General features: G+C 33.1%; 2 protein-coding genes across 2 annotated transcripts; one reads left to right on the top strand and one right to left on the bottom strand.

Moving 5' to 3' along the window:
• Nucleotides 1-1,116: 1,116 nt before the first annotated feature.
• On the top strand, nucleotides 1,117-7,351 carry TRIADDRAFT_37459 (uncharacterized protein; the record flags this gene model as incomplete). The annotated part of the gene is made up of 24 exons (XM_002111219.1): nucleotides 1,117-1,362; nucleotides 2,760-2,876; nucleotides 3,063-3,130; nucleotides 3,340-3,540; nucleotides 3,638-3,727; nucleotides 3,907-3,969; nucleotides 4,095-4,158; nucleotides 4,269-4,354; nucleotides 4,450-4,543; nucleotides 4,675-4,785; nucleotides 4,888-4,923; nucleotides 5,004-5,118; nucleotides 5,212-5,321; nucleotides 5,422-5,472; nucleotides 5,559-5,652; nucleotides 5,732-5,831; nucleotides 5,926-5,972; nucleotides 6,057-6,145; nucleotides 6,220-6,295; nucleotides 6,393-6,529; nucleotides 6,666-6,728; nucleotides 6,796-6,935; nucleotides 7,030-7,113; nucleotides 7,204-7,351. 24 exons carry the CDS (start codon nucleotides 1,117-1,119, stop codon nucleotides 7,349-7,351), a joined length of 2,430 nt encoding a protein of 809 aa, XP_002111255.1.
• Nucleotides 7,352-8,013: 662 nt separating this feature from the next.
• Nucleotides 8,014-12,573, bottom strand: TRIADDRAFT_55017 (uncharacterized protein; the record flags this gene model as incomplete). Its single annotated transcript, XM_002110670.1, has 19 exons — nucleotides 8,014-8,202; nucleotides 8,275-8,373; nucleotides 8,458-8,542; nucleotides 9,298-9,463; nucleotides 9,528-9,583; nucleotides 9,847-9,915; nucleotides 9,985-10,056; nucleotides 10,201-10,298; nucleotides 10,395-10,458; nucleotides 10,545-10,621; nucleotides 10,702-10,789; nucleotides 11,063-11,109; nucleotides 11,253-11,332; nucleotides 11,471-11,523; nucleotides 11,605-11,649; nucleotides 11,838-11,916; nucleotides 12,098-12,140; nucleotides 12,367-12,471; nucleotides 12,505-12,573. 19 exons carry the CDS (start codon nucleotides 12,571-12,573, stop codon nucleotides 8,014-8,016), a joined length of 1,584 nt encoding a protein of 527 aa, XP_002110706.1.
• Between the last annotated feature and the right edge of the window lie 397 nt (nucleotides 12,574-12,970).

Genomic DNA, 12,970 nt, shown 5'->3' with positions numbered 1-12,970 from the left:
GTTGTCAACAAGGGATAATTTTGTGTCGATATATAGATACTGTAAACTGATCTATTTGCATCGATCGAGTACTGACAGAATACAATATAAAAGAGATATAGACTACCAAGGCCAACTGTACAAAAAGTATATTGCTATTTGTAGCAAGCTATTGCTGATCGTGAGTGAATATACATGTCTTGAACGATCACCAACTTTCTAGGTCACTTTCAGCATTCTCCTTCAACAGAATACCAAGAGTTATTTGGCACAGATCTTGAAAAGCTCGATCAGAAAAGTAGGATGAATTGGAGCAAGTTTCAAGCCCTTCCAATACTTTCTTACTGACTTCCATGGCTAATTTTTGACCTTGTTAATTGTGCTTTGGACAACTGGCTGTGGTCGTCGTTAATCCGCTACCAAGTTACCAACAGGCCCACTTTGGCTTGCGCAGTACGTTCTAAGCACCCGTAGCGTACTGTACCGTACCGTACCGTGGACTACATCCAGTAACAGTGTACTAGAAGGTCTCTAGTGTACTGTATTGTACTATACAAAACCAAGTAAATCAGGCTGTGGTCGTCGTTAATCCGCTACCAAGTTGGCAACAGGCCCACTTTGGCTTGCGCAGTAGGTTCCAAGCACCCGCAGCGTACTGTACCGTACCGTGGACTACATACATCCAGTAACAGTGTACTAGAGGGTCGCTAGTGTTCAGTACTGTACAAACCAAAACCAAGTAAACCAAGTCGATTGATTATATGGGTTATAATTAATCGACTTGATCCAGTCCACTTAGCATGATAGCAGCATCAGCAATTCAATATGTTAGCAGCTAGTTTGGACGTCAGACATGCGATACAGTTAAAATGACCTGTAAAAGAATCAATCAGTCTCCACACCTTGAGTCCACTCAACGATCGTTTCCGCCCCTCTCTTCCCTATGAAAGTTGGGGAGAATTACAAGGCCGTACGTACTGTAGCAGCGTACTGTAGCAAGAGGTTTTGTATACTCTTTTTACAGTACATCGTACTGTACTTGACAGTGCACAGTGCACAGTGTACAGTATAGTGAATGCCGCTAGGTACTATATACTGTAGTACCTCGTCTTGCTTGTGGATGAGATCATCGACAAAATGTCCTCTCGTAGCCGAGGGTTATGCGAAGACGCATCCAATTTCGCCAAGCAAGCTATCGAACAAGATACGGCTGGCCATGTTGCTTCTGCAATCTTTTATTATTCAGAAGCAGCTGAAGCACTGCTACAAGCCGCTTATCTCGATCCAACAATGGCTGTCAGCACCAATAGGAAAGCTTACGAATATTTAGAAAGAATAGAAACATTGCGTAGTGGCCAAGGTAAACCATTCCAATCGCTTGTTGTCATAAATTGAGCATCTAAAACCATCATAAATTTCTCTCGACCAGTTTATAAACTATTGAAATGAACAATACGCACAGGAAAGCATGAACCTCATTTCATTGCTGTTATGTATTATCATATAGACTGGTTATGTCTAGGAATTAGGGCAGATAAATTGCATAGCTGCCTAACTGACAAGATAACCGTATAAGACTAATACCGTAACTGTATTGACACGTTCACTAGTAATTTACTCACACGTATGTAATATATATATGTCACTTGTGGGAAAGGCAACCCGGAATAAAGAAGTGGACTTCACGCTGCAGGCTACTTTGCAGTGTCTAACCGAGTATTGCTTGATTGGCCTAGTGTTGCGATAGAGAACATAACGATTGCTCTTTCTTCGAGAGAGAAAATTCATTCTATCCATTCCTTTCATTACCATTTTGCGATTACTTTCACTACAAATCAAAGCCGCAAGACTGTACACAACACCATACGATACTATAGTATTAGCTGTATAGGACATATTGTGTCATATAGTAAACACACTAGGGTGATGGAACTGAAGAAAACGTAAACAAATAGCATCAGTACAGCAATTCTACTCATTGCAAATCATAACCTACATGAATAACAATCCTCTAATACAGTCATGATTCTACAAGGACGCAATCAACATTTAAACGCTTTCCTCTCTATTTACGATCGTACAGTATACACAATAAAATACCTCTAAAATGGTAAGACTTTCAATTCTTCTTCTACTTCACATTACTGAGTGTACAGTACTTGCACAATTTTACGATCTGACCTTCAAACGCGATGGATTTTACAACGACTCTACAAAGATTGGAAGATTGGCATATTCAATACTATGCAACCAATCATCCTTATCTTACTATACTGATCGATGATATTAAAGTGTATTTTTTGGTACTCTAACTACCGTGGAATGGAACATAGTCAACATACTCGCATATCTATAGATTGATATAATTACATAATTATCATTATTATTATTGATCCAATTCAGCTGAAATCCGCTCTTGCTAAACGATTACCTTTGTATTATGCTCTAATTATTTTGCTATATTGCGTAGTTATCGCATATTGAGCTGGTTTCTTTGATAATATGTGATACGGTGTACCCTCTATTTTGGGAAATTATCACTATTATCTAGCAAGTACAATATCAATACAGTAGTTGTATTTAAACTATTGATATGCATCATACTTATTATCTACTGCTATACGTATAACATGACGTAGTTGCTCCGACTGCACCACCAATGACGACCGATGCTAGATCCGAACAGCAGGTAGTGCGATATCAAATTATGAAAGCTTCATAAATGTCATAAACATAAGTCTTTCAAAAGAAATCAATATTATCATTTATGATTATAACAGAGCGATCTAGAAAAGGTTGAATTTCTTATGAAACAAGCACTATTAGAAGATGAACGTGATAGAAGTGATGATGCAGAGCCTTTATACATGGATGCTGCAGAGCTATGCTTGAGAGTTGTAGGTTATAGTATAAAAGAATTCATTGCAGGCTTACAGCGAATAATTTATTAATCCTTAATTTCAAATTTTTATCCCATATATATATTGCATTCATAAAATAGAATCGCTTAATCTTAATCTACAATCAATTAGGAAAGTATTATAGCTATGCTTATCATCATCATCGTTAATATATTGTACTAGAAATCAACTTGTTCTGATCCAACTGCGATAAAAAAATTGGCTCTTTTAGCTAATCAAGCTGTCGATCGGTAAAATTAAACTACCTATCTATACTATGCACGCGTAGTACAGTATTTAAATTAGAAACTATTTTATCCTAAGCAATATCCTAGCATATTTACTTAATACAATTTCAACTTGCATTTACATTCAATACCGTAAAATGATAAGTAAAATTTTTTATGTATGTTATTTCTCTCAACTGGTAAATTTAAACTGGTAGAATCGAAGTAATTAGAAAATCAAGAAAATCCACCAATGAGTCAAACTCTCCTCTAAAGCAGTTAGGAAACACTGCAGCTCACTTAACAAATAAAGTCAGCACTAGCAACCAAATTGGCAGCTTTTCCTTTCCTACAGGTGCTCGTATTACACCTAACGAAAACGCTGCTAGTGGCACAACTAAGAAATTAGGATCAAAAGAAATTGACGTTCTAAAGTATTGTATACGCTTTTGCATCATTCGCTCCTCATACTCAGTGTAAATGGTATACTGAAGTAGTATATAAGATTTTTATAATATCTTTACCACTTAGAAAAACTTCCTACATCAATAACAAGGTTTATCCGCCATGGCTAGATGGGGAAGAACTACATGATCGATTTGCTTATCCGGTAACATTTATGTAAGTGCGGTTTTCGTGATTTTTAATGAAAATTCTCGATGTGGATTCTTACCACGGCTACTAGTTTATATCCGATCTTTATGCTTAGCTAGATAATATATATGGTGTATACACCTTGCAATACATAAACACAGAATTCTTTATTAATACATACCAAAATTAACCTTTTGTGTACAAAGAGACAAAGATGGAGCCCTTGCATTATCTCCAAAGCAAAAAGCGAAATTTCGTAAATGGGTTAGGTATGTTAGGAATCGACGCAAAACTATTTATATAATTAGACTTGGACTTAAATTATAGTATGTATGTTTATCTAATTTCTTATTAAGGAATAGTAATTACTATAAATTCTTTTAATATGTTAAAGACCGTATGATCTCTCCCAAGATCCTAAAATCATACACGTCATCTCAAGTTTTAGTATTCGACAGGTAACAATTTTACTATGCCATTTTTGTTAATTTAATGCTAACAGACAAGAAATGGACAAAATAAAATATATCTAGTAACAATTGATGATACCCTCATCATGATCTTTCAGACAATTGTATCTGATTGTTCCTTCGTAGCATCACTTGCAGTTAGCGCTGCTTATGAAAGAAAATTTAGAAAACAAATTATAACTAGGTACTATATTGAAAGATATAAATCACTTACCAAAATTTACAGGCATTTACTAAAATTTTACTTTTCGTAAATTTTCCTGCTATTACGTCATGTAGCTGTATTTTCCCTCAAGATAAACAAAAGAGGCCTATCGTTAATCCATGTGGCAAATACCTAGTCAGATTAAACATTAATGGTATACAGAGAAAGGTACAGCTTTTAAATTGTGCTTGACATTTTATTTTAGACATGTTCTGCATATTTTAGCTATAATTTCCATATTTAAAAAAACTTCAGTATTATCATGTTAATGTTGCTGTGATATTTTTTATCATCATCAGATTGCCATTGACGACACGTTACCTTTGGGTAATGATGGCCAATTACTTTGTTCCTTTTCTCACAATCGTGACGAGTTTTGGGTTAGCCTTATGGAGAAGGCCTACATGAAGGTTCGATGAAATAGATGTGATTAGTATCTCATCGAGAGTAGCTTATTTGCGGACTATAACACACAAAATTTATACCCTATATAACATAACAATATAATATAGGTTATGGGTGGTTATGACTTTCCTGGATCAAATTCAGTAAGCAAACTTCTTTTTTAAGTAATAACTGGCTATACTGTAAGCTAAATGTCTAAACACCATTATTATCTCCTACTTAGAATATTGATTTACACGCATTAACTGGATGGATACCTGAAAGAATAGCAACGAAAAATGAGGAGTCATTTAAAGCTAATTCAGTCTTTGCTCGTATAAAAGATGGGCTAGAGAGAGGTAAAACAATACTTTTAGAGTATATTCGAACACATTCTTTATTTTTTAATGTCATCAACTAGCTTACATACGACAATACTACATTCTGTATAGGTGATGTCCTGGTAACTGTCGCTACCGGTGCATTATCAAATACAGACACTGAAAGAACTGGCCTTGTATCCTCCCATGCGTATGCGTTATTAGACGCAAAACAAATTAAGGTTTTTATCTGTTTTAGAGCACAAGCAGTAACAATATTGATGTCTTTTGAAGGTCTAAAATTGAACTAATACTAACCGCTACATCACTTCACATGCATAGGATATCAAGCTTTTCCAGCTAAAAAATCCATGGAGTCATCTACGTTGGAAGGTATTGGCATCGTTGACATATTTTATATTAGAGGATTTATTAATACTTGGGCTATTGCTTTGCTCAAATAATCTGAAATATTCCAGGGAAAGTATTCAGAAACTGATACTGTTAATTGGACACCAGAGCTAATTAAGGCCCTAAATTATGATTTAGATCGAGCAAAGACGTCTGATAACGGTAATTTGATCTCAAGCTGTTTAATACACTTCTAGTGCAACAACCTAATTATAATAATCATCAACTTATTTTTATTTAGGAGTATTTTGGATAAATTTAGAAAGTTTGTGCCACTTCTTTGATGTAATTTACTTAAGTTGGAATCCGAAACTGTTTAAATATCGTTATACTTTGCATGAGTGAGTGTATTTTCGGATAATATTTTTGGCAAACATCATCTCACATTTGATGTAATGTATCCTAAGATTCTTAATATCGGATCTATTTTAACAGTGTATGGCATGCCGGTAAAGGTCCAGGAAAGGATAGTTTTAATCTTGGTAAATAGATTTTTAAATTATTTACTCATCTATACCTATGATTGAATACTTGTGTTGATTACTACGTATGTGATATTTCTTTAGGCGATAATCCTCAGTATAAATTAGAAGTTATCGGTGGCACTGAAAAGCCTATCGTATGGGTGTTACTTACTAGGCATATAGTAGATAAGGTAATTTTTAGTATTTTCCAATAGGAATTATCGATTCAACTTATGAAGATCATTATCCTTTTTGTAATATACAGGAAGACTTTGCTAATAACCAAGAATTTATCACTATTCATGTATATAAGACTGATGGATCTAGAGTATACTATACAGGTATAACTAATTTTTATTATTTTATTATTATTAACCAATAATTACAATTTAAGAAACGGTGACTTTAACATGCATATACTGCATCTAATTTTACTAGACAATCCATTTAGTCAAGGGACAAAAATTAATAGCCCCCATTATCTAGCGAAGCTAGATCTTCCAACAGGATACAGCAGCTATACTTTGGTTATTTCTCAACACGAGAAGACTAATACCATTTACTATACATTGAAGGTAGCGAGACTATTAACGAATTACTGACATAGTATCAACGTTACTTCGAAAATACAGTATCCGTATACATTGTTAATCTACTGGAGACTTCTCCAATTATTAATTCGGTCTGCGGATAACAATAAATTGTCGATAGGTATACTCATCCACAGAATTTAGGATTGGTGAGATTGGCAATCCATATATCTGCCAGAAACGTGTATGTAATTGGTAAATTATAATTTCTAATGTCTTCAAAAGCTTAGATAGTTTCCTAAATTTTGTAGATTGTAGGTGAATGGACTACTCAAACTGCTGGAGGATGTTCAAATCATCCAACTTTTAAGCTAAATCCTCGCTTTAAAATTTCATTTCCTACTCATGTCAATAAAAAAAATCGCATTTTAATCCAGTTAAAGTTACCCAGGTATGTTTGTTTAAAATAGCGTGACATACTATTTTACTGTACCATTACAGCTAATGCACTACGTACGTTATATCTTGATACGCTTATTTTTTAGAGAATATTATGGTGGATTTAATGTTCAATCAGAAGCGCCTGGTGAGCGTGGCTCAATATATAAAAAATCGTCAGGAGCTTACAGGTATAACTGATCAAATTTCTTTTTGATTATCAATTTTAGAACTTGCTGTGTGTGACATAAACTAAGCAATTAATCTGCTTTATTTTTTAGGAAAGGCTTTGTGGTTAGTGAATTAACTGACGCACCATCAGATGGACCTTTACTAATAATTCCCTCCACTTTCGATCCGGGATGCTTAGGCAAATTTATTTTAATAATTTCGGCTGATTGCCAAATTAATTTATCGGAACATAAATGACTTTCCTAATATCTACAATATCACTACACACATTTATCCGTAAATAAACTATATCAAGTAAAAATCGTAAAACTGATTAATAATGCTGATACATTTAAAGTTATCGTCATCTATCACAATTACACAATGTTTTAAAATAATTACTGGAGCTGTGCTTCAATGGGCGAAGTAAAAAACGATGTAAATACTACGAAGTTTCAATAAATACGATCTAACAACGATACTAAAAACTAACATGAATAGCAGTCTATCGGTCCATTTCCTTACTGCAGATTCTTAACACTCTTATTAAGATTAAGATTGTAAAGTGTTAGCGAGCTGATCAATTCGATAAAATTGATAATTATATCTATATCTAAACACTTTTTGAAAATCTAGCATAAAACTATATGCGTGTTCGTCCTACACTACCATAAACCAGTTATTCTTAATCCAACCTAATAATCAAGAAGGCTGTATCTCTAGATAAGCGAGTTTACGAGTTCTAAAATGAAGCTAGTAAATAATTCTATGATCAACAGTACTACTTAGGTATAATATCTATTAGCATAAAAGACTCAGTGAGACTGCGGAGTCACATAAGCGCTGAAGTATTTAAGAATCATTCTAAATAAAAATACATATGGCGTAGTCACATATATTGAATGTATTAGACATAAAATTTAAAGGTCTGTAGTCTCAATATCGCTATCATCAGAGTGATCAACATTGGCAGCTTGAAGTAGCTGTTCAGTCGTAGCAGCGTAACTTGATCCTGAATCAGACACTGTAGTAGTCAGCCCTTCATGATAAACACTAGCAGTTTTTTGCTTTCGCGCTCTCTTGAATTCTTCGATTTTTTCAAGTAATTCCTAATAGATCATTAACATCATCGGTTACCCCAAATTTTAATAATATCACAGAGATTACAAACTACCACTAACCTTCTCTTTACTACATTTCTTGTACATATTACGGCTATTCATTCGAACATCTAAATACTTCGCCAATTTACTTAATAGATCTTTAATTTCTTCAAGATCCTAATCAATATCAATCACACACATCATTTACCTCTCTATTACATCTCCAGTAGTTATTAACAGTTGAAATAGGCAATATCAAACCTGTGCTGCATCTTTATCACCATCATCTAGACTTTCAAGGAACTTTTTCTCTCTTTTCCATGTTCTGATTAATTCTGATTCATCCCTGCGATATCAATTACAATAAAAGTTCATTTCAATTATATTGTACAAGAATTTAATTGGTTACATATAGATGTTTCAGTTGTGCTACACTAGTGTATTTACAAGTATTACATTAGAGTTCACGTTTCTAGTTTAAATATTATTAAATTATCGACCAACAAAATTTTATCATTACTAAAAATGTTATGACTACATGTACAAAGTCTAAATTTTTATACTTCAATATTAGCATCTACAGCAAATAGCGATTACATTCTGGCCACTTTGATACAGTATCGTTTTAAAATCACTACAATAGCTCAAACTTGAAAAAATAATAGCAAAATTCATCTGTGATATTTTATGCCGTACTCTATTTGTAGGTTTGCTACATCATTTAAGGAATGGGTCCTACGCAGAGATTGGTCCAACGAAATTCTAGGAAATAAAATTCATTTTTAAAGATGTCGTATATCAGATGTCGCTTTCGAAAAATAACCAGCTCTAAATATTATGCGGGTGTATCAACCGTATAGCCGCTTAATTAATAGCAACATCAATATTTTAATCACTACCTTTCGGAACACGGCATTGGCATCACGAAGTGACTCTGAGAACGTTGAAGAGCATTAGTTTCGCTAGGTCACAATTTAAAAAGTAACAAAACACTACGTTATTTACATGTAAAAAATAGGTCCATTAATAGATAGTGCTACACTGTACTTATTCATGAATTCAAATATATTTCCTTCGATATATATTTCATATTTCTACAACCTGTCGACAATATGTTTCCTAATTTCTTCACATAACGGTCCAGATTCTTCTGTAGTATCTTCTGGTAGAGGATCTGCAATTTTTACTTCCGTATACAGATGATCATCGTTACTTGCTTTTGAATCAGTGGGAGCATTGATCACTACATTAGCTGGTCCGTCAATTTCTATAAAGATAATTAACTGTCAAGAAAGATGGATAGACGGTCTCTCAAGCGAATCTATATTTACCATGTTCAGATTTCGATTTTTTTACGACCGATACATCAACTCTCGTTACAGATGGTCTAGTTTTTTGTCAAGATACAGACTGGAGTTAAAAATACTTGAAATCTTCACAACATATTATGCAGTTTTCATTTAAAATAAACATCTTGTTGACAAATAATGTCGCCTCTTACGATGTCTTTTGTGGTAATATCATTGATCTATGACTTCTACGACTTTGACGTTGACTCGGTGTTCTGAGAATTACGAAAAAATAAGAAATTCTCACCATGAATACCGTAACCTATTACAAATATAGGCGTCACTAATTATAAAGATTTACCTTTTTACATTCATAGATTGACGAGGAGCTTTCTTTCGCATACTTTGAGCTTGATACAATGTACGACCACTACAAATTATTTCGGATAAATTGATTAAAGACATGAAATTTTAAGTAAACCATTAATAAGTACTAAACCTGAATCTGAAACTGGAGCGTGTTCTAAATAAGCTGAATCTTCTCTTTACAGGGCCATCAGGTATAGTAAGCCTGTTTTTTGAATTTTAAAGATAGACAATCAATAAATAAAGTTAGATACGCGTATTAAAAAATTACTCTACAATATTCTTATCGTATTGTACTAATACACGTATCTATCTACAATAATAAAACTATGTCAAGAAAATCAATCACCTGTAAAAGGAATGTTGCTCAATAGCGCTTTTCCATAAATGTTTACAAGCCTTTGCACTACCCAATTTAAACTCATTTCTAATCTTACTAGAATCCTCCTAAGTAAGCGTTAGCATGAATTATGTTAACGCTATTGCCATACTGATTGATAATGTTTCAGTTACCGGCAATGAAATATGTAATACACAACTTACTCCTTCCCCTTTGGCGACAATTATAAATTTCTTCCCTTTAAATTCTAAATTAACAATATTTGGCCTATATTGTAGAAAGAATTAGAAACTTATTGGAAAAAAATTTCTAAAATGATTCTAATCGATAGAAATTGGTTATACAATAATTACCAGTAAAAAAATTCAATTCTAATGGATCTTCGAAGAATGATAATTCCATTAGGTGCCAGACCAATTTCTAAATCTCCCTAAGTTGACAAATTAGATTATTTAAAATTATTATCACAATATCTAGGTTATAATTTTTGCTTATAAAAATGTGTCTTACCAAAATATAATGTAAATCAACACCATACATATCAATTGTTTTCGCAATGGTAAGAAAATTTTTCTCAGCCTCTGCCGGTGTCTGGCCCCTGTGGAATGCAACAATAAAAGATATTAGTATCGCTACGAGGCAAAATTTCACTTTAGAACATGGTGTAGTAAGCAAGATACATTATAAAGGTAGAGTATAAATCGTGTTGTATATCTGATAAAGGTTTTCAATCTCCATACTAGACATACGTGCATAAATCTTGCTCGATTATAGTTTAATGTTGTAAATGAATTATTTTAACTTATTTGATAAAAATGGAGAAGAGATAGTATTCTGACGTCTAAATTACGATATCTCTATTTTGACTCACTCGCATAATTTGTGATAATCCACAATTTGGGCTTCTATTTCTTCAGTCTATAAGGTTAATTGATAAATTACTAATTAGAGTACAAAGAACGTCTAATAAAGTGGAAAAACAATTTATATCCCTACGGGAAATCTATGATTAAGACTAAGTTTAAAAACGTTTTAAACAAAAAATTATCTATACAATGTACCTGTATCATTTCAGGAAGAAAGCGAAATTCAGAGACGTAGCCCTCTGTATGCACCTCTTCATCAAAGTCGCCAAGTTCAGCTGTAAAAATTTAATTAGGTTAGTCATTATCATCTTCCTATCTAGACTAAATATGCCCCAGTTAGTATAGCATCTAGAATGTAACACATCGTTGATAAGGTTTAAATCAGGAAATTAAACTACGACAGTTCTTATTACATTGCAAAACGTATCCAGCAAGTTTGGTTAAGGTATCAGTTGGACATTCAAGCCTAAAGAAAAGATTTAAAGTTTTTACAATAGATAAAAATATAAATGCAAAAAAATAGTATCATAAAGACCTTATTGCTTACCTTCCATAGAGTATTTCATTACGAATATGTTGGTAAAACAAATATCTAAAAATTGATAGAAGGTATTAGTCACAAGCTAATTACTTACTTCTCCAATATAAAATTGGTATAAATTGATTTTATTATCGTATTTTCAAATAGATATATAAACATTGATGATAATATGGCAAACTTTTAAGCTAGATGAAGGATATAATCGTATGAGACGAAATGGATGGTATAAAATCTAGTACTTAGTAACTTCTTCTTGAAGTTCATCAGGATTTGCAATACTGTATTTCACTAGAAATCGCATAGAAAATGGTGGACCAACTGTAAAAGAAATCAACAAACGATTAAATTTCTTCTAGAAAGAAAGAATTATAGGGGTATTCATTGGCTGTCTGTAACCGTTCTATTTAATTTTTGTTTATGAATAAAAGATAACCAAAAATTAGGATTGATGTTACTTCACCAATTTGTTTGTATTGCATTAAGCTAACGATTAACTTACTAGGCACTTGTTTTCTAATTTTCTTGGTAGGATCAACCCAATGCTGTTGCGCATAGAGGGAAAATTATATTTTAAAAATTAAGGGATAAGTTAATGTATAATCTATGTAGATCCATTTTAATTCAATTGATTATAGCATATAAAGGTATTAAATAGCGGACAACAAGATCGATTTTCTACATGGCATCCATAATAAAGAAATGTAGTAATTGTAACCTATAGGTGTTGTAAGAAGAAAGTATTTTAAATAGAGTAGATTTCAATCTTACCGTCACTTGAGCTGAATCTGTGTAGGATAGACCAAAATATTCCTTTTCTTCTAAATCTAAATCCTGACACGCAGCATCGTAGACTTCTTGCCCTCTGGCACTTTTCTAAAGTAATAAATAAAGGATAAATTTACGTACTTTGATTGAGTCTGTGATCGCTAAGAGAGTAGTATTTTTTACATCTCTCCAATGGGTACTACAATCCATACTACGATCGTGAAATCAATCTCGATACAAGTCTCCTGTAGAATAGGCCAGAAGTTGATTTTAAATCAGCACATAATAGTAGATTATCCTGCTTTGCTTTTCAATATTTGCAATCGCTTTACAGGCATGAAAAATCAATATCAACGCAATTCCAGAGTTGGCTTTGTCGATTTTGTGCCACTAGATATGACATCATCTTATTTTACTATTCAATATTCATCATTACTGATATAGCTGCATTTTTATAGCTCTCAATCGATACTACGGTCAGAAATTTAATTTCAAGTCAAGCATTGGCCATGCTAATGGTTAATAGTACATAGTAGTACATCGTCCTATCTTATTTGTTCATATTCGTAAATTGACCATGTTAATTGATTTTTATACCTGCGTCTAC

Source organism: Trichoplax adhaerens, genomic scaffold (genome assembly GCF_000150275.1).
Source record: "Trichoplax adhaerens TRIADscaffold_3 genomic scaffold, whole genome shotgun sequence".
Taxonomy (NCBI): Eukaryota; Metazoa; Placozoa; class Uniplacotomia; order Trichoplacea; family Trichoplacidae; genus Trichoplax; species Trichoplax adhaerens.
The sequence above is the reverse complement of the archived record's forward strand: the minus strand, read 5'-3'. Positions and strand labels throughout refer to the sequence as shown.